Source organism: Centroberyx gerrardi, chromosome 5 (genome assembly GCF_048128805.1).
Source record: "Centroberyx gerrardi isolate f3 chromosome 5, fCenGer3.hap1.cur.20231027, whole genome shotgun sequence".
In the NCBI taxonomy this organism is placed as follows: Eukaryota; Metazoa; Chordata; class Actinopteri; order Beryciformes; family Berycidae; genus Centroberyx; species Centroberyx gerrardi.
This window is the reverse complement of record NC_136001.1, coordinates 18,826,381-18,849,662: the sequence shown is the minus strand read 5'-3', so window position 1 is coordinate 18,849,662 and position 23,282 is coordinate 18,826,381. Positions and strand designations below refer to the sequence as shown.

At 39.5% G+C, this 23,282-nt stretch overlaps 1 protein-coding gene across 1 annotated transcript in view; it reads left to right on the top strand.

Annotated features, from left to right (window-relative positions):
- The first annotated feature begins 2,058 nt into the window (after positions 1-2,058).
- cacna2d2b (calcium channel, voltage-dependent, alpha 2/delta subunit 2b) overlaps positions 2,059-23,282 on the top strand; it is a 29,058-nt gene continuing 7,834 nt past the window's right edge. Inside the window, exons 1-13 of the mRNA XM_071912664.1 lie at positions 2,059-2,174; positions 12,642-12,723; positions 16,756-16,872; positions 17,437-17,496; positions 19,168-19,212; positions 19,444-19,579; positions 19,683-19,814; positions 19,922-19,979; positions 20,083-20,133; positions 21,007-21,106; positions 21,264-21,425; positions 21,591-21,701; positions 21,790-21,868. Coding sequence (XP_071768765.1) covers positions 2,059-2,174; positions 12,642-12,723; positions 16,756-16,872; positions 17,437-17,496; positions 19,168-19,212; positions 19,444-19,579; positions 19,683-19,814; positions 19,922-19,979; positions 20,083-20,133; positions 21,007-21,106; positions 21,264-21,425; positions 21,591-21,701; positions 21,790-21,868 — 1,249 coding nt within the window. The remainder of the gene's footprint in view (positions 2,175-12,641; positions 12,724-16,755; positions 16,873-17,436; positions 17,497-19,167; positions 19,213-19,443; positions 19,580-19,682; positions 19,815-19,921; positions 19,980-20,082; positions 20,134-21,006; positions 21,107-21,263; positions 21,426-21,590; positions 21,702-21,789; positions 21,869-23,282) is intronic.

Below are 23,282 nucleotides of genomic sequence, written 5' to 3'. Positions count from 1 at the left end.
AAAGAAAAGTTCTACATGCCACTGTTTTAGGAGAACATTTAGAGAACTTTTTAGAAAATTGGTTGGTATACAAACCCAAACCTTTCAACTATAAAACTGTGACCATGGCCCAAAGTCTTGTTTTGAGGTACCCAGTTCAGGAATTTATATATATTATTCCTCTGGTAAAAATAATGTATAATGCAATACTTTATTGATCCCCCTAGAGAAATTCTGTTTTCGCTCGCCCTTGGTCTACAGGGAGGTCAGAGGTCAGGCTCAGCTGCAGAACAGCTTCCCTGGAGCTGCTGGGGATTCAGTGTCTTGGTCAAGGACACCTGACCACAGGGGATGTTTGCAGACACGGGGGCTTGAACCTGAGTCCTCCAGTCTCTCCCTATACGTCTTATCAGTATTATTAAACATCACCAGTTCTCCCTCAAAGCCACGAAGCAGAGAACTGACTTGAGCCTGTGATGTCATCAAGATGTCAAATCTGCAGCTGCTCCATAGAGATGATTTGGGGAAGACAGTAAAGGTGAGAAAGCACCGAAGAAAAGAACATAGTTTCTGCTTGATAACCGATAACACTACTGTAGAAAGAAGCTCATTTGGATATAAAAACGGAAAACAATCTGTGAATCCACAAAATCGATTTCCGTTTCACAGCTTTATATTTTACATCTTCATGGTTTGAGTAGTTCTGTGGTTGCTGGCTTTGGGAGAGAGCTGCTTATATTCACAAATATTTAATGCACTGTGTTAGACAGGAATAAAATAAATAAATCCTTAAACTGAGTGGTATTTCCCCCCTAATGAGTTCTTCTGCCATGGGAAGAATACAGCCGTCCTTTGGTGGTTTAACAAGACTCTTGTGTCATATTCAGCCTGGATTGGGAATCTTTTATTCATTTTAGTCTGTAAGAGATTTGAGTCCCACCATCACTGTACTGCAGTCAATACATTTCATTGTCCTGTTACACTATTTTTCATGATTATTTTTCATGTAGCTTATGAAATACATTTTGATGATCTTACTCTACATGGTAAATGAATGTATAGGAGAAAATGACAAACACCATATAATAACATTTCATTAGCATTTTTTTTTTTTTAGTAATTCTGGTATTTTATTTATTTATTTATTTTTTGTAACTAATTCAAGGCACTATCACATCACTGTTTTGATTGAAAACAACATAGCCTATCTGATTTGGTAATTTTATAGTAGCCCATATCCCCAGCTAAATCTAGACGATGAGGTAAAAGTGCACTTCTTAATTGAAAAAAAAAAAAAAAAATTAAAGATGTGGCTCTGAGATTTATCCTGACATAGCCGAGTGGAGGGCTTCCCAGACTCTTTCATTTGACGGACTACTAACCACCATTTGATTATATTTTATCAAGGAATTCCTAATAACATTTTTTGTTGTTAGATGAGACTTGGTACAAAATTGCGTAACTGTTGATACTGTAATTGGAGAGTTGACAGTGGGGCAGTGAAACATATGAACCAAACAGTCGTCTTTAATACAAACTCTCTTTAATAGATGCTCTCCAATAGTGAAATTAAATTGTTTTTCCATTTTGCTGGTCCCCTGGAGCCCACTCAAGACTCTGCTGGACTCCACTTTTCCACCCACTGACCTATAGCGCTTCGTACAGACAGTCAGGTGAACGTGCGCTTTTGAGTAAAAAGAAATAAAACCAATAAAAACCATCTGCAGTTTATCTCGAGGCAGCCTGGTATAAGCTTTACATTACATCCTACTGTTGCCTGCCCGCTGAGCGTGAACGTGCCTGGATCCGCGGCTTGATGAGAGCGGTGTCGTGCACGCGCGAGGCTGTGTAAGAGCAAGAGACTCTGCAGTGTCTTGGCAGCTGCATTAGTGCATCTCCCACCGTCCGCGATGAATCCGCGGGCAATGCCTGCCTCAGCGTCGACTTGACAAGAGAAACCGATATGAACTCGGAAGGAAACTGAGACTGTCAAATCCGGACAATTATACATGCCCTGGAGACGGTCAGGAGCGCTTCATTCACGCATCGAAACCCCGTGACTAGAATTTTTAATGGAAAATGGCGATAGGCAAACGGTCTTGCAGCATCGTCTGCTTGGTATCTATCCAGATTATCTTGATTTTCAGTGCATCGTGGCCTGGAGCAGAGGGTCTAACATTCCCTCAACAATACACGTAAGTAGCCAGATACCTTAATTGAAATCATATCGGTTGCCTGAGAGTGAACTTCAAGTCTTGTTCACTCAAACAGCAGCTCTTGTGCCATAAAACAGTCTACTTTAGTCACCCTGCTTAATTTTCGGCCGCTGGTGTTATATAATTTGACAGTGATGCGATCACATCGATGTAAACGTACTTTAAGCTCAGTGCCTTCCAAGGTGTAGTCCACACTATGACTGGGCATACATAAATACACAAATAATTTACAGGGATACATGAGCATAAACGGTGTCAGCATATCAATATTTCACTTAAAGCTGTTGTAACATCTCATAAATGTTAATTCAGAATTTCAAGCAGGCCTAAATCTGTATCAGATGAAATGATTGGTTTGGTATTTGGAGAATGCTTTGGCCTCTCTGTTAACATTATTATGGGTTATAGCCTTCATTTCTTTTTTCTGTGAAGACTAAAAGGTGTAAGGAAAGATTGCATCTTCAGTCATATCAGATGTCTTATCTTTTTGAAATTGCATTCCATGGTCTAATGTATTTCCATTAGTTTTATTTGTTTAAAAAAAAAAAAAAAAAACAGAGCAGCAGAGTCAGGAACTCCAATGCATGGATGTGGAGATGTCAACCCAAATTTTTTTGCAGTGATACTTTCACTTTGAGGAAACAACGATGAAGTTAGGTGAGGTTGACCATGGCATTAATTGTTCAAGTAGACTGAGGCTTCTGGCATTCCTGCACTGATCAGGAATCCTTAAGTCTCTGTTGCTGAAAAGAGCTTATTGAATGTTTGTGTGGTTTGTCTTCCCCCTCCTGTTCTTGTGTGCCACTACTAGATTTATAGTTAGTTTCCATAAAGGCTTAAGAGCAAAACATACACTATCTTTCATTTTGTAAATTACTCTCCTTTCTTGCAACCTCTTGAGAAAATCAACAAGAGATAACTGTGAGTAATGGTAGTGCTACATTGTTAGTAGTAGTAGTACTGCATTGCATAGTAGTAGGAGGGTGTCATTCTTTAGAGTGAAGTCCTGCTGAAGGCTCCATTAGAAATAACCTAATTATTTCTCTCTCTCTCTTTTTAATGATGCTGTGCGCTTAGTTCTCCGTTCCTTACCTTTAACCCATTACTCTTAAGTACAGCTGGCACTCAACTTGAGAGTACAGTTATCTGGGCCCACCTCCAGGCTCTGCAATCAGGCCGCTCTGGAGGGAGGAAGCACCAGATGGTACAGTGATCTTCGGGACAGAGTGAGGGATTTCTGGCCAATCACAGCTGGAGATACTGGGTTTATTTACCAATTAGAAAAGGGGCCTATAAATCAGGGAGGTGCGAGTGCGTGTGTGTTTATGATGAATTGGGTTATTGCAAGTGGGGTATAGCCACTTTCTCCTCCTCTGCGCTGGTTTTACTGCTGAGTGCTTTGAAACGGCAACACGCCCCTCTGCCCTGGGTCTCTTCATGTAAGCTAAATGAAGCAGAATCGCCACGCCGAAGAACAGCATCTCATTCCAATTAAGAATTAATACTGCAGCAGTCAGGATTTATTCCTCCTATCCCTCACTCACTACGCCCTCCTCCCTCCCTCCCCTACATCTCTTTCTCCCTCCCCCTCTGTCCTGCCTCTCTCTCTCTCTCTCTCTCTCTCTCTCTCTCTCTCTCTCTCTCTACATATATATATACGTGTCTCTCCGCTCACTCTCCTTTTCCTCGGTCTGCTCCTTTCACTCCATCTTTCCCTCCTGCTACTCCACCCTCTCAACCTCTCGCTCCCATCTCTGTAAGTGAATATGGGTCACAGCATGTAGTGCTGCTCTCTCTCTTGTCCCAGGGGTGTGTGTGTGTGTGTGTGTGTGTGTATAGCAGGTAACAGAGTAGGGGCAGAAGTATGCTGTTCAGCGGCTTCATCACAGCGCTGCGATGTAGAGTTTTCTGATGTCCCATAGGGCTTGAGAGGAGAGGAAATGGAGCACACTCAAAAAACTTAGGATTGTGCTTCAGCTGCACTGAGTCACACAGTTAAAGCTGCTCTGCAGTTCTGTGGGCTACAGTCATGTAACAGACCCGCTTTAGTCATACACTAGCATTTTACAATGCACTGCAAGGCCATTCTAAATTAATTTGTGATACAACAAGCCTGTCGACTATTGATTACAGTATGTTGAGAAATACGCTTGTTAATCCAGTAAATGAATATATTAATGGAAATAAAATGGTAGTTTCATAGTGCATGCAAAAATGATATAATAGTGTATGGCAAATAGCTTATTAAACTTATTTCAAGAACTAAGGATAACATTAAAATTTGATAAGGGCTCCCAAGACGGAGATTGCACCTCAACAGTAGATATCTTCAGCTGGACCAACATGAAAGACAGCACATCCATCAATTAAGAATAAAAAAGACTGATTACTTACATGGCACTAGTTGGATGAATGGATGGTTATGTGTCCCTCAGTAAACTAGTGCAATGTAAGTCATTGTCCTTTTGATTCTTAATTGATGGATGTGCTGCCTTTACTCTTCTATGGGAACCTTTTACGGTTTCCCAAAATCAGTTTGAAGCCCCGAGGGGCTGACAGACCTACAGCGCTGACAGTGGGTCTAAAGACAGATGTTTTTCTAAAGACTGATTTTGGTCTTGAGAAAACTCTCAGGATTGCATTTGAAAGTCTAGCTCTTGTTTGGAGATGGCCCTAATTCGTCATTGTCTTATCAGGGATATTTTTGTGTGAGGTCTTTTATTTCTGCCAAAGCAATAAGAATTGTGTGAAAACCACAAGATGCTGACTCTCCATTGTTCTGTGTAATGTGTTATATTTGGAAAAGCGGCAATGTAGCAGAAAAGCACTGCTGAATATCATTGTCATGAAAATTTTGAAAGATTCGATTTGACTAAGGTGGTCTAGACTACAGTCCTGCAGTAGAATCCAGTGAAGCTATAGGCCTGTCAGAGCGTCAGTCTGGTAGGAAATCAGACTTATTGACAACCTGAATAGGTTTATATTAACTTATTAAATGATTTTAAGGGTTTATGTCCACAATACTTCTTTTCCCGATGGCTGGCAGCTTTTCAGTTGTTTCAGAAGGGAGAGAAACGAAAACGAAACAACAAAAAGTGCTTTGCCCGATGCATTTTTTAAGAGCACTCCACCCTTTTTTTTGCGGCCACTCCAGGTGCCTTAAGCTGAAAATACTTATTTTTTTATTTTTTTATTTACCTTTATTTATTCAGGGTAGTCAATTGAGAGCGGATGCCCTCTTTTAGAATGACGCCCTGATACAATACACTAACAATAAAACAAAAAACAAAACACAATATATAGAAAATACATAAATCCATAAAAGACGAAGCATCTTTGCAGATCAATAAAAACAGGAACACTGTTACCATATCCTTCAATAAAAGCTTAAAATGATTGAGTGAAACAATCTGTTTTAGTTTCAGCAATTCCTGCAGCCTGTTCCACATGTCTGTTGTATAAAAACTAAAAGCTAATTTCCCAAGTTCAGTGTTAATGAAGGGAGTTTCAAGCGTCAAATATTCCTGTGCATGTGTCATAAGAGATAGATTTGAGCTTTAAAAGAGATGTAAGATATGAAGGTAACTTATTCAGTAATGCATTGTAAACAAAGAGGAGACAGTGTTGTTCCCTTCTAACACTAAGCCAAGGCCATCCTATAAGTAAACAGTGGTGTGTTCTGAAACTATCGCCAGTTATAAACCGTAAGGCACCATGGTAGAATGTATCTAGTGAGAGTTGACTGTACAATTGCCTTTCCTGTTTTCAAGAGAAAAGCATGATCTGTTTCTGTAGAGAGATCCCAGTCTAATCCTCAGTTTCTTTTTGAGCTCAAATATGTGAGTTTTAAATGATAGCTTTTCATCTAGCCAGATACCTAGATATTTGTATGAGGCTACACGCTCAATTTTGGCCCCATTAAGGGAGCAAATGTTTAGTGCTTTGTCTTGGTTTCTGGCTCTTGAGAAGAGCATAGACGTAGTCTTCAAGTCATTGAGGACTAATCTGAGATCAATCAGAGATTTCTGAACACAGTCAAATGCAACTTGAAGATTTTTTACAGCTTGTTCTGCAGCTGATGCACAGGCGTAGAGAATTGTATCATCTGCATAGAAGTGTAGTTTACAGTTCTTTACAGAGGCCCCAATGTCATTTATATATAATGTGAACGACATTGGGCCTAAAATAGAACCCTGCGCCACACCATTCACTATTTCCAAAACCTGGGATTGCAAGCCCTTGGCCTCTGTACATTGTGTTCTAAGTAGTCCCGAAACCAGTTACAGGCTGCTTCATCAAACCCTACAGAGGACTTTATACTTTTCACAAAAGTGGTGTGCTTGTCAATTAACTTTGTCAGTCATTCAATCATAGGTTAAATGGGGCTTTAGAGTGATAGGTCTGATGTTGATGGAGATTAAAAAAAACACATACAGTGCTGTTTTCCTCACCGTGCCTTCATCCCAGTACTTTACAGTGTTTTTTCTAGTCTCAGTGAATTTTAGTCATTATAGTCACTATAAAGTGAAAATTGGAGCCCTAGGTTATTAAACAAGCATTTTGTTGCATTTTTTTCATCTATCAGATTAAATTTAAATGTTGAGCAACACTTTCAAATAAAACTAGTACTGTGAAATGTTACCTATATATATCACGTAGGGTTATTAGCATTTTATTTTTTTCAGCCAAATAACAACAGCTGTATGATAAGTCTCAAAGCATGATAAATGGAGTGTGAAAAGTCTTCTGCTGTACTCAGAACCGCCTGTTCATCATCGGGTGTACAGGTCTTTCAATTCACCCGTGTTCAACTCATAATTTAATCAATTTGAAAATTCATTTTCAAATATCAGGCATGTTGTGTCCACATTGCCTTGTGAAAAAACAAAAATCCATCCTAAAACAGAATTCCCAAGTGTTTCATAGAACTAGGACAGTTGGGTCTGACAGACAGTTGAGATTTGTGTACGTCAACAAGCCTCTGCCAGTGCTAGAAACTAGACAGTCAAGACTTTAATCTGTGATGTTCTCAAGAAACTCTTTTGGGATCTGCCCCATTGATGATAAATAGATCGACTCTGTGACACATACAGGACCAGTGCCATTTTCTGGGGATATACACTAGATATATATTCAAACCTATTAGCACCACAATGAAATAAAACTCATTTTGGGAAGAAAATCTCAAATAAACATTTTGCATCCACAAAGTCTCTTCCCATGTACTGATAGTTCATCCATTTGGCAAGCTGAACTACATGAGCCCCTGCTCAATAGACAAATGACTGCACCCAGGTGGGACCCGTGAAGTAAGGGAGGTGTACAGAGGGAGTTGTAACTCTTGGCCCTGACACACCAGGCCGACGGTCGGCCGTCGGGCCGTCGGTAAGCGTCGGTGTCCCTAGTTTTTGCGGTGTGTCCCGCACCGTCGGCACTAGTCGGACCCTGTCGGCGGCTTTTCGGCCGATTGAGCATGTTGAATCGGCGTCGGAGCCCGTCGGTGAGAGAGATCACTCTGATTGGTAGTTCGTGTTTTGCCTCTGGATGATTGGACTGATAAATTCCTTCAACATGTGGAACTGAACAGGAAAGAGCCGAGCGAAATTTTTAAAATCGGAGGTTTCATTTATCTCCAGCTCTCGACACAGGTTCGGGAAAGCCCCCTGAGCCTGTCGCTGGAGTAACGTTATTCATGATTTCACCCATTTAGTGCGGTTTCTCCTTATTTTTCGCCTCCGCCTCTTCCATTCTTCTTCCACAACCAAAAGACCAAGGGCTGACAACGCCAGTGCCATTTGCAACTTCTTATTAGACATAAGGTATGGAGAGTTATTTCCCCTCACGCAGGCGCAGAATGTACGTGCTAGTTGGCCGTCGGCTGTAGTCTTTGCGGTGTGTTCAAGTGCAACTTTTTGGACCAGACGCAGGCGACGTCGGCCTTCGTCGCCGCTGGTTCTTTGACGTCGGTTTGGTGTGTCAGGGCCTTTAATTGATACTGCAACCATTCAGTGATGTCACTGATAAACTCTCCTGAGGATAGTTTGGTGAAGTCTGGGTATGCAGGGAGGCCACAAGAATGCCTGAATACTGAAGTCTTTTAAAAACAATTCCTTACATTTCAAGTAATCTCTATTGGCTATCAAAACAAGACTTAAGCTGCCGTAGGTCGGATATGTTGTGTAGGATTGTGCTTTTTGCTTTGAAATTGTAGAATGGGTTGTGGCTCTACTTTGAACTGTTTTATTTGTCACTGAGAACCCTTTTTGTAAAAACAAAGAAAAAGAGCGCAGATAGGGTTCATTAGGATAACATTTTTTAAAGGAACAGTCAAAGTCAAATAATCGGTTATTGTTTATTTGGATCCCCATTAGTTGTCACCAAGGTAACAACTACTCTTCCTGGGGTCAGTAAAGTGAGTGAGGGGTGATAATGTTTGTTTCACTTCCCCTCTTTTTGTTTTAGTAATTTATAATTATTCTGTGGGTGGTGCCTTTCCAAAGCAGCTGCTTTCCATCCGCTTTGCAGCCGCTCCACATTTACTTTAATGAAATAACGGCACTGGCAGTTTGAAAAAAGCGGAATAGTGTGAACGTGCCGGAAGTCGTCTAACATCATCAGATACACTGTGTTCCTGAAAAATGGATGTTTGTAGAATCTGAAATGTGTCAGGGTGCTGTATCATGCACCGATTAGATGCTTCCTTTATTATGATTTCTTTTCACTGAGGCACAGCACAAAATCTTCGCGATTCACACAGAACAGCACAGGTTCTACATTAATAAAGACTGAATATAGCCTGTTTTTTTTTTTACCAGTGATAAAAAAGAAGTGAGAAAGTGCACTCTCCAGAGGCATTGGTCACTGGCAGAGTCAGGTAAATCCCTAAAGATATTTCCACATAGGAAACATAGGAAGGTTCCGTTGACGAATCAGTTGCAACATCTCTCTCAATGTTTTTCTGTCCTTATTTTTCACATACTGACAATTTAATTGGCAAAATCCTCCTGCAAGTCACTGTTGTATTTTTATTTAAATAAGACAGCAGAGGAACAAAGTTCTTCCCATGAGAGTCCCTGAATTTTATTTAAATTTCTTTTTTATAAGTATCATATCTGCTACAAGCTTATGAATACAAGAGTAAAAACTGCAACTGCAAATTTCTCTTTGCCTGACCTTGCAAGAAGGCAATTGGGCTCTCAAGATTAATCCCGGGTGTCTTTTATGCCACCGCTCTCTCTGCGGATCAGACCTAAAGGTCAAGTCTCTCAAGGAGGCAACAAGTTAATGAATTAGACAGGTCCAGTTCAGTTTTCTGCAGGTGTTCACTACTTTGAAAACACCGTAGAATAATGTCCTGCACATTGGCAAGGAGAGCCATTTCAATTGTATCCATCTGCTTATAGAGTTAATTTCTCATTGTGTGTTGTAAGGTTTCATTATGTGCAATTTTTGGAGAGCCAGCTGAGTGCTCATATAGTTAATGTACTGTGTGTGTGTTGCTTGGGCATGCGCTGACCACATTGTTTCTGATAAAGATTTCATTATCTTTATTTGTCATTATCTTAACTTGCCAGCGCCTGGTGGATTTTGAAAAGAAGTTAAAAAAAACTGTCTGTAAAAATATGAAAAATTAATTGATCTCAAGGCAGCAATCAATTGTGCTGACCCCCTCTAAGTTTAATGTACGTGCAGCACAAAGTAGCCATTCAGCTAATGGATTAATATCACATGCAAGCCTGCACCCCTTTATACATCTCAGCCATATTGCTGGCATCATCATAGCCTTGTCTCCAGCAGTTCTGTATGTCAACGACATTCCTTTCAAAACCTCCAGCACTGCATTGAATAGCGACGCTCCAGTGTGATTTGTTATGAGTAAATTCATGAAACGCCGCTCTGTTGGTCCCTGCTGGTGAAACACAGCGCATTATGACAGTCTGCTGATCAGTACGAGAACTGTCAGGGGTAGAGACTACACTGATAGAGAAATACTTCGCCTCTTTGACTTGGTTTACGATTTCAGAATAAACATTTCCTCCCATTGGCTGCACAATTTCACTATAGATTGCTGCTGGCAAGAAGGATGGATTGCCACGCCCAGCATTTCCAAAGTGTGCAATGTGTTCTCTAACAAATGGGTCAAATGACTACGTAGCTCTATAGCAAACCCATGTAATACAAATGTGATGCAAAAGCAAGTCTGTGTTCAGATCAGAAGTTAACAACAGTAACTACCCCCATAAGTACGTAGATTAACTCAATACTGGCATTCTGTTTGGAACTAAATTCGTAGTCAATCTGTCCTTTCTCTGCGGTTTGAGATCCACACAAACATACTCAGATCCCTCCTGCTTGGCCACCCACTCTTGCTCATGTATCCAAACACTAAATCTACAAGTGGAAGAAGTTGACTTGTTCCTTTCTGGGTCGAATATAAAAAGGCACACAAAACAAAATGCACATCTCATCCAAATGCAGACTAAAGAATGCGCTCGCGGGGCGATGATTCATTGAATTTCTAATCCGGCAAATTAGAGGCCCTTTATCAATCTGTGCATCCTTGTTAATGCCACCACAATCTACTGGATCATGTTTGTGTAGGCTGGGGGGAATTACCTGCTGGCACCACATCTGCCGATACATCGCTGGTGGATGGTGGATAATTGCTGATGTTGCTGGTGTCCCATGTGGCTTCACTGGTGGTTGTGAATTCTGCGTTGAAGTTGACATATCTTTTTTACATCACATAGATAATTGTCCTGCATATAAAACCTAAACAAAACTAATTGATAGGATGAGAAGAAAGATAAGAAAGATGAGGAAAGATGGCAGGTAAATGCTTTCCATCTCTGGTGTTTGGATGCACAGTATCCAGTGAGTTAAGTGTCCAGCATGCAGTCTACAGTAGCCAGGTAAAGAATACAGTAGCTTCATAGTTTGCGTTGAAGTGGAAACCGCAACATTTCAGAATTGGTATTATACCTGTTGTCTAAGACAGTCTAAATATTATTTGAATATGAACAACTCTCTCCCAGAGCAAGAAAACTGAACTAAAACTTGAACTGCCTTTTGCAAAGACAATGACAAGCCATATTTTCCATTTCATTCTCCATGGAGCAGCTCCAGAGCTTTGTAACAACACAGGTTCAGGTATTTGTTCTCTGCTAAAGGTGACTGTAAGAGCACCCAGTGGGGTTGTCTGGGCTTAAAGGCACATTTTCTGGTTCAGGACTGATGACACTACTGTAGGATAAACATCTTTTGAGGACAAAAAATCAAACACTCTGTGGTTCAACAAAACTAATACCCGCTTCTTAGTTCAAAGTCTATGGCGCAGCTTCAGAATTTACATGTTAATTACATCACAGCTTCAAGCCATATCTCTCTGTTTTTTGACTGTGAGAGAGTTAGAAAGTTGTGCCCAGAGATAGTCGAGTAGTGACCCGCCTCTGCAGCCACATCTATAGCTCCCTCCATTTAATGAATTGTCTCGTATTATCCAGTGTTAAAAGTTGGCACCCTTGCTTGTAGCCAAAGAACACAATGGTGACAATACAGTGCATGTTAATAGAGGACTGCCTGTGCTCATGAATTGCCTTGCTGGTTGTACACACAGTGAGCAACCTTGTTGATGAGTCTCTCTATCCTGAGAGACAGAATACATAATCTATTATGCGATGCGAGAAGCTCCGATTGCATCTATGTAGTAGTCTTGAATTTTTGTATTTTTCACTGCTTTGGTTTTACCTTTCATAACATTATATCATCTAGATGAGTTAACAAAGATAATTAGGACAGACAAATAAACAGAAAAAACTGCAACCGTGCAACTGCACCTGATGCAACCGTTCTCCAAGCATCATTTTTGAGACGGTTCTTCCTGTAGTCTTTCAAATTAAAGTTGTAGAGAAGTGGGAAGCTTTGAATGGCTGTAATCACCTTCTTGTCCATTTTGTTCTTGTTTATCAAACAAAATCACATTGGTAGGGAAACAAGGAAGCGCAGAAATCTGATTGGCTGTTGATGGTCAATAACCGTGAAAAGTTCAGCCATGGCCAACTTTGTCAGCTGTCAAGTTGTCCGTCCACACGTCGGCTCAGCTTCATGGGAGATGAAATTGTGTTGCTCGCAGTGTGGAAGCACAGTTACTGTACATTTAATACTTGCTGAAACAATACTGTTCAGGGCTGGCACAGGAAGTAATCTTCAAATTTTTCAAAACACAGTTGTCTTATGAATTTTTAATACAAACTGTTTGCATTAAGAAAACAATGTAATTTGTAGTTGATGTTACATAAAGCATCTTATTGTAATTTGTGCTTAAACCCATGAATAGATTAGAGCTATTTTTGTTGTAACATCACTGTTTACGATGAAACCACGCACACCAGATTTTATTCTTTTGTGTCTATTCTGTGAGAATCAACCTGTAATGTTTATCCACAGGATAATGCACTGGGCCAGGCGTATCGAGCAGGAGATTGACAGAGTCTTTCAGCACATCACTGGAGCTCAGCAGTTGAAAGGGGTGAGTGTGTAGCTCTCTGCTGATGCTATACAGTTCCTATTCATTATCATATTGCTGCATAAAATCATACTAAGAAGTGCACTGAGCGGAAAGGTCAGTGTGCAAAATTGTTGTTGTTGCTGCTCTAAATCCATAAAGCTTAAGAGCTAAAGCTAAATAGCAACAGAAGACAAGAAAACAATTACATTCGGCCTCATATAAACCTTTTTGTTTCTGTTTTTTTTTTTCATCATGATTTTCTGGGGCTCCTTGCAGGGCCATGAACAACAAATAACACAATCCTTTGTTTTCCCTGGAAAGATATAAAATTCTAATAGCCTCTGTATTCACCAGTTTTGAGGATGTGTGCTCTGTTTTTTGGATGCTGTAGCTGCATTTCGCTGGCAATTTGTGTATTGTTTGCTATAATTATGAATCTCACTCTTGCACACATTACAAGAGTGGAGGAGTTTGCCTGCAGCATTTAGATTCAGCATACCTAATAATATTTTTCATGAACTCATGACCTTCGTAACAGCTACATTTATGAATACCGATTCAGTCCTTATTTTAGCTTTTATGAGGTGTAATGCTTGTGTTATTTGTGACATAACAGTGGAACATTGTGGGTGATATTATAGTAAATATTTCAAAATAAAAGCCCTCATGGCAATTGTGATTTTAACTGAAAAACAATGCTCAGCGTTGGCCGTGACAATGTGTGTTATGAAGCTGTGAGACATTGTATTCATGAACGCTCCTATGAAGCTCTCAATGAGTTGTTCAGAGTGCATTTTATACCAGCGTCCATGTAAAATTATTACCACTTACCTGCCCCACGAGTTGTGATTGGGAGTGACTTCCTCACTGTAACAGGTGGCGGGGTCATCCCTGAACAGGCAAATACCAAATAACAAGACTTAAGATCATCTGTAGGGGGCAAGAGTGTCCTGCTCTGGAGAGCTGTGTGTGTGGGCGTGTCCTCAGCGGAGAGCAGAGGCTGTTGGTCGTGGCACGTGTCCTCTCTGTTTGTGTCACAGCAGAGCAGATGGTCAGGCAGCCTGCAGTAATGCTAAGATGTTAGACTCACTTTTTCATTCATTCACCGATAATCCCTCAGTGTGCTTGAAATGATCTGGATCTGCTAGAGAGATAGTTCCGCTCAGCCTGCGATGCACAGTAATGGCCTCAGTAGAATCCTCTTTATCTGGGAAATGCATGCAATTTAAAGTAAAGAACGCTCATCTTCCTTACACAATAAATGTCAAAAACCACGATTTTCTAGTTGCAGATGATTTTTGTGGCCTCTATGATATAACTCTACATCGGGTTTTGTCAGTACATACAGTATTGCTGGGCTCAAAGCATCTTTCATAAGTTGGTACAATGCACAGTTTATGGTCAAGAGCTTGGAACAACCTTATTTTTGTGATAAATCATTTATTTTGTTGAAGGTTGCACAAGACATTAGTCACAAAGTTATTCTGTGTCAAAGCCGTCTTCAGTAGTACATCATTATCCTGACTGTTCTTCACAGACAGCATACAGTTGACAGTAACACCCTGTTTATTACTGCGTGCTTCCATCTGTGAGAGATGGAAGGCAAGATGTCGGCCTGGGCAAATAAAGCATGCTTTGAGTGGTCATTTCACAACTTGAGGGATGTCTGGTACACAAAATTATCTCTAGGTATCTTTTACAGCTCATTCTATAAAGTCAGTGTTTTCATTTATTGGATGAGGGCCATCGTACAGCATATGAGATTTGCAAAATGTTGTCATCCAGGTCACTGACTCCCCTCCTGTCTTCATCTGGTCTGTGACATCTTTCCTCATGGGGCTGATTGAGTCTGCTGGCACAACACTCACTAGGCAGTGGGCTTTCTGTCTTAGTGTAGGTCTCTCGTACCCTGGCATATCTCATTGTAGTTGTAATAGGCACAAGAACTCAACCAGAGGAAAAAATATCCAAAAATTACTTCGACACCAGTGGTTTGCAACCTGGGACTGGATCTATAAGTGTTTACTCACAAATATACATACAGCAATTTTCGTGTAGAATTTTGGAGTTCTAAACTTGTTGTGAGAATGCATTTACCTCCTAACTACACACTGTAAGTGCCGAGACTTTGAAGTTAATAATGTGTGGAATATGTAAGGGATAATGTACAGGGAGCTCGTCATTATGGCAAAATAAGCCCTGACAGGGTGAATTAAGACACCAGTGTGAAGTGGATGAGACAATGAAATATTGATGTAAAATGATTTTTTACCAGCTGAAGTAATTCACAGGCTGTTCATTTTCCAATCAGTATTGAGTATTCAACAAAGCTGCGTCATCAAACCTGTTAATGAATAGGATTAATGATATGGAATTCTGATTATATGGTAATGCGGAATGCAAAGGAGAGATACAATCCATTAAAATGTTCCCAATAGCAAGTTTATCTTCACTATTTTCACTGTAGTGTTAATGAAAGAATGTAACGAGTCAACAACGTTCCAAGATAATAATTTGTCTAAAATCTATCCTGCATATTCATCAAGTCCTTGATGAAATCTTCGGCTGTCATTTAATTTCTTGTCCTGACACTGAGGACCATGTTGGAAATATTTGCTTTAAAATGCCTCTTCGCACTATGGGTTAATGCATTTATAATGATATCCGATGCCTGTTTTTAAGTTAAAAATTATCGAAATTAGAAACAAAACTGAACATTCCTAGTTGTAGGAAATGTGAGGACATAGCAAGGCCATATTTCAGTGCCTCTGAAGTTAACTGTGTTTTCATGTGTGGTCTAATTTAACTCATAGCCCTCTGGGGAAGACCGTTTAGAGCGTTACTAACATCATCTGGATGGATCTGGCTCTGTTAATTTGCTGGAGGTTTTTGCCTCTTGATTCTAGACCCAAGTCAGCACTGAATGCAAAGGGCAAACAGTTATTTTACCTCATAATAGAGTGCATCATATAATACACTAAAATTCAACTGTTGATTTTTAGGGTTTTGCTGACAAATAGCCCTGCTGACAAATACTATTTGATACTATTACTACTTGGTGTGAGTATAAAACAAAATTATCCATCCGCCTACAAGCAGTGTTTATCGTCGTTTAGGCAGTTTTTTATTGCAACTTAAAATAAACTTGCATCTTACTTCTTATCATATGCTGCCAGGACTCCAGCTGCTGCGCACCACTGGAAGATATTATTGGTAGAGGAGATAAAGCTGAGTGTCCCAGCAGCAACTGGCCCATCTAGCAGGATTTTGAAGTGGCCCTCACCTCTTAATCATTCAGCCTGGCGCTCCTTAACTCACACCACCTGCTCCTTCACGTTATTGGATAAAGACGGGGTTAGGGCTACTTTCTGTTATATTGTTATGTTGTTGGCCCACAATTAACACATTCAAGTATCAAACTGGGGTAAATTTCCCTGCTGATAAGTCTCAGAGGAGCATCTGCCCCCCTGGCAGGTGTTTTTATGTACCCAAGATATTTGAGTGCCTTGGTTTGATCAGTGACTTACAGCATGTAGCGGCTACAGAGGCAGATGTGTGGTTACATGGAGAAGTCTTTCATTCCAAAATGCTCTGTATCTGTTTTCAAGGGAAATTGTTACCTGCAGTTCATTAATCATTGTTTCAAACATGATCTTCATCTTGTTTGCAAAAGGTCTTAAGAAAGCAAGTAAACTTAATGAATGTTAGAACGCTCTTCTTTCATAGTAGCTTTCATTTTGTAAGAGGAGGTGCCAGACTTTTCAGATGGAGGCCATGTCATTTGGGAATGAAACTCAAGTATTGTGATTCTTCGGTGAAAATACGCGCCTAGACTGTGTGAAAAGAAATGCATGTAGATTTGAATTAAAGTGCAAACACGACAATCTACAGTTCCTCTATGTCCTTAATATTCAAATTTAAAAAGGATTTGGTTTTGCAAATGATCAGCATTATCAAAGGAAGAGATGCGCTCAGCAGGAATGGACATTACAGGATGACTATGCTGCTGTTATTGCTCTTACATTTTTAACACTGTGCATTAACAATTTACAGATATACAACGAAAAAAGAAGGCAGTTTAGTCTGGTGAAGAATCAACCCCGAGAGATTGTGGAGAAAGTCGCCTCTGATATAGAGAAGCTCCTGGCTAAGAAGCGCAAAGCCCTTGATGTAAGTCTCTTTCTCCATTTCAATAAATAAATAAATACATTTTTCATTTATTCCCCTCTTTTCAAAAGAACACCTTGTTGATACCATTGACTGTATCATTTTTATGTGCTCCTTGTTTCTTCTTCTTTTCTAATATAGTTATAGTTATATAGATTGCATGGAATGCACAGAGGATCTGTCATGTTGATGGTCCTACTGAGAATGACATTACTCTTTTTTCTATGACCTTTAATTTTCATTTTTATATTTTTTTAAATATATTTTATTATGGTTGGTTTTATCCCTTAGACAGGCACAAGATGTCTGGGCATTACCACATAAAACAAAAGTTTAGACAGTCACAGAAAAGTATTTGAAAGTCATTATATGACTTACATACATTCCTAACACTGTCTGAATTGTTCTCATCTGGTACACAATGCAGGTTTAAACAAATGATAAGAATTGTTATTATTATTATTATTATTAATCATTAACCCTTCATAATCTCTAGAACCTACCTTCACGTTCCCCTTGATAAGAGTGAAAATCTAATCTGAATTTTTGTGTCATTTCAACATGTAGAGGTTAGCCAGTGAGGCGGAGCGACTCCAGCGAGAGCATCTGTGGCAGGATGGAATCAAGGTAAAGCTTAAAATATTAAACAGCATGACATTCAGAGTTCAAATGACGCACCGGTAATGCTGAGTGAAAGAGCATGACACATACGTAAACATAAACATAAACATAGAATACCCACTTGTTTGAGATGAATGACTGTGAATCTTTTATATTGTACATGTACCTTTGTTATATTATATTGTACCATTTTTTATATTGTACATGTACTACAGTATCTAGTCAGCATTATTGACGCCCCTGTTCATGTTCCATGTGTATATACACAAACAATTGCTTTTGTGTATATTGTATTATTATAAAGCCTCGACAAGATTCTTGGCACCAGATACTTAAAACCTCCTTTTACTGCAAAAAATTCAACAAACTCGCTCAATATTTGGTGCTTGTGTAGATACGTCTTTCCCATTGCTGTGTTAAGTTGTTGACCAGTCTTGTTTATAGCACTATTTTGACTCTGGGTTTCTTGTGTAGTGGTGTCTCCAAAGTATTTCAATGTCTTTTCATGCCTTTGGCAAAAATATTGGAGCAGTGGAGTGAAAAAGGTTCTTTTTGCACAACAGTTATTCACATTATTGGAGGAACTGACAGAAAAGTACACCATGTTACGTGTTTAACCTTATGCACAATGATGGGAGGGCAACAGTTTTGATTGCTTTGAATGTCGACAGTACGGCAGTCATTGATAGAGGTAGATGTACAACACTGGAGTACTCCGAGTTTACTACACTCAAGTATGTGACCTTCATTTTTTTGCAGCTGAAGTAGGTTTCAGTTCTTCTGTTCTAATGTTGTTGTCCAGGACATTTTTCTATTTCCTTGCTAAATTGAATTCTGAACATCAATTGAGAATCAAATAGTGAAAATAAAAATAATGAAATAATGAAGACCAAAAATTTTCAACACATTTCAACACACTGAGAATATAACAAAAGCAAATTTAATAACTGGTGTAAATAGCCAGATGTGTATGGCTCAAGCACTGTAAATCCACCAGCCAGGCTGAGGATGAGCTGGTCCTACAGTGCTGGGCCGACTGAAAAAGACAACTGAGCGCGCTCAGCCGGGAGCCTCTGTTGAGTCCCACAGACATTGGCATTCCGCTTTTCCACTTGGTCTGCCTCATTAGCCCAACAAAGTGGGACTGGGCCTGTGGCTTTAACCCCATCCTCCCACACAACCTCATCCTTCCCTGGAGCTGTGAATCCCTTCATGGTCTTAACTGCTACTTAACGTTTCACTTGCCATGCATTAGCCAGCAGAAGTCTCTCAATGAAAGTCTCTCTTAAATAGAAATATTAAATTCCAGTTTTTATACTTCTGCCAAACTTCAGAGGAATATTGATGGATGGGCAAAATTAACAGCCCAGAGAAATACCCAATTTTTGACACATACAGTATTTTCCATAAGACAGTGACTATGGAAATGATTATGATGATGGTGCTCAGTCAAACTACACTCTAGATACAGGTACTTGGCTATACTAGATCATCTGTGGCCTTGTTGATCGATTTCATAACTAAAAGTGGTGCAAGTCTATATTAAGAAACACTAGATAAAAAGTGTAAAATATGAAATATAACCATCATCCTTGAAAAAGTTGCTGAAATAACTTGTTCAAAAGTTTACTACAACTCCTCATATTGATTCAAGGTTGTGTTTTTTTTTTTTTTTAGGAGCTGGACATGGCATATTATGACTCCAAGGCAGAGCTGGATTATGTGAGTTGGAGACAAATAAATAGAAATAGAAATGGGAAGAAATTGTTGAAATTAACATTGTAATGAACTTTTAAAAACTGGCACAAGTACAATTTAGTATTTTATGAATTCTAATATTATTATTATTATTATTATTATTATTAATAATAATAATAATAATAATAATAATAATAATACTGACAAACAAAATGAAAGTTTATCTGAAGTGCATGCTTTCTCATGTTCACATAGTATTCAATGGATGGAGATGGGGAGATGGAAAATCCTTCCCATATCAAGTTGGAGTTTGTTTATGATCCAAACTTCAAAAACAATGTCAACTACTCCTACACAGCTGTTCAGATCCCCACAGACATTTATAAAGGAGGTAAGTGGATTTGTTACTGTGAATGCACAAACGGGATTTAATAGCAATTATTCTACATGTTCGAAGGTGTGTATCCATGAATTCGTAACTCTTTTCCCATCAGCTCCAGTAATTCTGAATGAGTTGAACTGGACTCAGGCGCTGGAGAAGGTCTTCATGGAGAACAGCCGGGAGGATCCGTCTCTCCTGTGGCAGGCTTTTGGGAGCGCCACAGGAGTCACCCGCTACTACCCAGGTAGGTCCTAAAACGACATGGGAAATAAGATGTGTTGTTTCAAATGGACCGAGATGAAAACTGAAACATGATATGTATGAGGGAAACATTTTCTTTCATTTCTACAGCCACACCATGGAGAGCTCCTGATAAAATCGACCTCTATGATGTTAGGAGGAGGCCCTGGTACAGTATACTGCTTATTCTGTGGATTTTGTTTTTCACATTTAGTTCTACAATATGTCCAGTTAATTTTGTTGAAGTGTTGCATCTTCTTTCTGTGTCACAGGTACATCCAGGGTGCCTCATCCCCCAAAGATATGGTTATTCTGGTTGATGTGTGAGTAATTAATGATTTTTTTCTTCAAATATTGGTTGTGAACTACATAGAGTTTAGGTTGGCTTATATGTGTATATAAGATACAGTATGTACATTGGTAAAAGTAAAGACATAAACACCCAACTAATCTGGTGTTTTTTGTCCCATTTAAAAAAAGCCTAATATAGATAAACTAATAAACTAACTAAACTTATACTAACTAACTAACTAATATTGATGTGGCATAACACACTTCACCATTAAAGCTTAAAGCTCTCTGCTACATTAGATAAAACATGTTTTGACAGTTCATTCAAACTCATGGTCAAGCAAAGCAGCCTATAGATATTTTACTGTCGTCATGGTTACCATGCATCGTGGTGATAATGGGTCATTCATTGGCTCCACTTCGCAAGGCTAACCTGAGTTGAATAGGAAAAATAGCAAAGTCTGACCTGTCATCAACATGAAGCATAATGGCAATGATGCTACTGATGGCTGCTTTGCTCATCATGTTCAACATTTAAGAACAAGCAGAAAACACAATCTGGTCTGAATGAGATTTGAAGAATATGGTTTCAATTGCTTTATTTGCAGTTGTGCTACAGTTTTTTTTTTGCCATTTTGTGCTGCTTATATAATGAAAAAATTCTGTCACTGTGTAAAATTTCTTATGGTACATCATCCTTTAACTGTATTATTACTCCCATACTGTAGTGAAGAAATACTGGATAAACAATGGGTCAAAAAAACAACAGATTCATATATATTATATTTAGGGGCTTATGTTTGTGCACAGGATGTGTAATATTGATTTGTTTACACTTGCTCTTGCCTATACTGAATGTGTCTGAGCATGTGACTGGGCTAATACTGAAGTGTGTCACCCCTCAGGAGTGGCAGTGTCAGTGGACTCACCCTGAAACTGATCAAGGCGTCAGTGATGGAGATGCTCGACACGCTGTCTGACGATGACTATGTCAACGTGGCCAGGGTGGGAATCTGCTGCGCTTATTGATTCATCTCACTCATCATTCTATCGCTGTCTGACTCGTTATCATTTCTTGTCTGTCTCTCTTTGCTTTGTTCTGCTCGTGTCCTTAATTATTTTCATTTCTGAGCCCCGGACCCTGTCTTCTTCTGTGTTTCAGTTTAACGAGAAGGCAGAGGCTGTGGTTCCTTGCTTCAAGCACCTAGTCCAGGCTAACGTGCGCAACAAAAAGATCTTCAAAGACGCAGTGCAGCAGATGCAGGCTAAAGGCACCACTGACTACAAGTCTGGCTTTCATTTTGCCTTCAACCAGCTGTTAAATGTAAATGACACATTGATCTAGATCCTGTGGTGATTATGTCAATAGTAAGGTTGCCACACACTGTTCACTTATTGACCGACCCAACTGTCATTATGGCGCCCACTTTCCTCGTTTATACAATGTTTATTCTCATTAATTTTCCTCTTCTATTTCATTTTTTTGTAGAAGACAAATGTCCCGCGGGCGAACTGCAATAAAATAATCATGCTGTTTACTGATGGAGGAGAGGACAGAGCTCAGGATATCTTTGTGCAATACAACTGGCCCAACAAAACGGTTGGTTTCCTCTGAGCACGGTTCAGCCGTCTGGCTGCTTCACCCTTTGATACCAAATGTTTCATTCTTTCAATTTCCCTCCCCTCAGGTTCGAGTATTTACCTTCTCTGTGGGTCAGCACAACTATGATGTCACACCCTTACAGTGGATTGCATGCACCAATAAAGGTGAGTTGGAGTTTCTATGGGATTCTATGGGATTATTTCACCTGATGATGGTCACTGTGTACAACTCTCTCTCAGGTGCAGTGGACTCAAAAAATGTTGCACTGTGAAATGGAAATGTCACAGAATTTCACTATTCTCGATATCACATACTGTAGTAGTATAAAATTACATAATACAAATTGAATGGCCCCAGGTTATTTAAATACTAATATAATTTTTTTTCATGAGATAAGATTACAGTTCCTGGTTCTGTAGCATTACTGCAAAATGATGTCCAGAGTCCAGCTTCTCAAATAAAATAATATGTGCTGTCAGAAGCAGATTGAAGTGGCATTATTTTTGGAGCCATTTCCAAACAGGATCATTGTTAAAAGTAACACGAACAAGCACTTGTAAATAATGGTTGGGCAGTCCTGCCATGTGTAAAGCAACAACACTAGGTGAGCACAGGTATTTTTAGATCACCAGATAATTATCACATTCATTGCCATCTCTCTCTGAATAGGCCACTCAGCTCAAGCACATCGCTGGAATTAGCACTTTGAAACATGAGTCTACTTGAAACTGTTGAATTGAAATATACACAATATAAACAACAATGAGCAAATTAACTAGCACAAACAGAGGCAGTTTATAGACCACAAATGGACTGTTCATGACACGACACATGAGACTCAGGTGAAATATGTTGCATGAATCCGTCTGGTATTGTCCTGCCACTGTAGGTAGGTTTTCTGAGTTGACATTTTGTTTGAATTCAGCTAAAGTAATCCCCATGTTGGGGAAATGAGTAAGATAATATGTCAGAATGCGATAGCACCTTTGCTCTGCTATTTGTTATCAAAGTAAATTTTGTGGCTGGGACATCTGACCAATTGAGGTAAACTTTACAGCAGGAGCTCTGTGCTCGGAGGTGTCAATCAGCTGTGCGCAGATTGCTATTGGCTGGCTGGGTAGTGGAGGAACGTGTGTTAGCCTTCCTGTTTTCCCTCAAACTCACCTATCGCAAAGTACAACAAAGTAATGTCAATATTACCCTGCTGGTCCAGATTAGCACTTCCAATAACTGAATGAACCTATGATGATTCATGCAGTCCTTGGATTTTGGCTGAAGTTTATATTCTGTGTTACTTGCTGTTGAACATTACGGCCTGGGTCATTTCAGCACCTTGGGAAGATCAACCAAATTTTACTGTTAAATTCTAATTAATTACTGCAAGCGTTAAAAAAATGTTACGTTTTAGAAACTTGTTACTGCATTGAATACTGATGGAAGTAGCTAGAGGCTATTTTTTTTTATTTAAAAAAGCTCAGACAGATGTATCCACAAACATGATTTCCCTTTTTTTTTTTTTCAATGAAGCAGATTCAATCCCGATGGGAAATTTGTTTTTTTGTATTCCAGCTTTTAAGT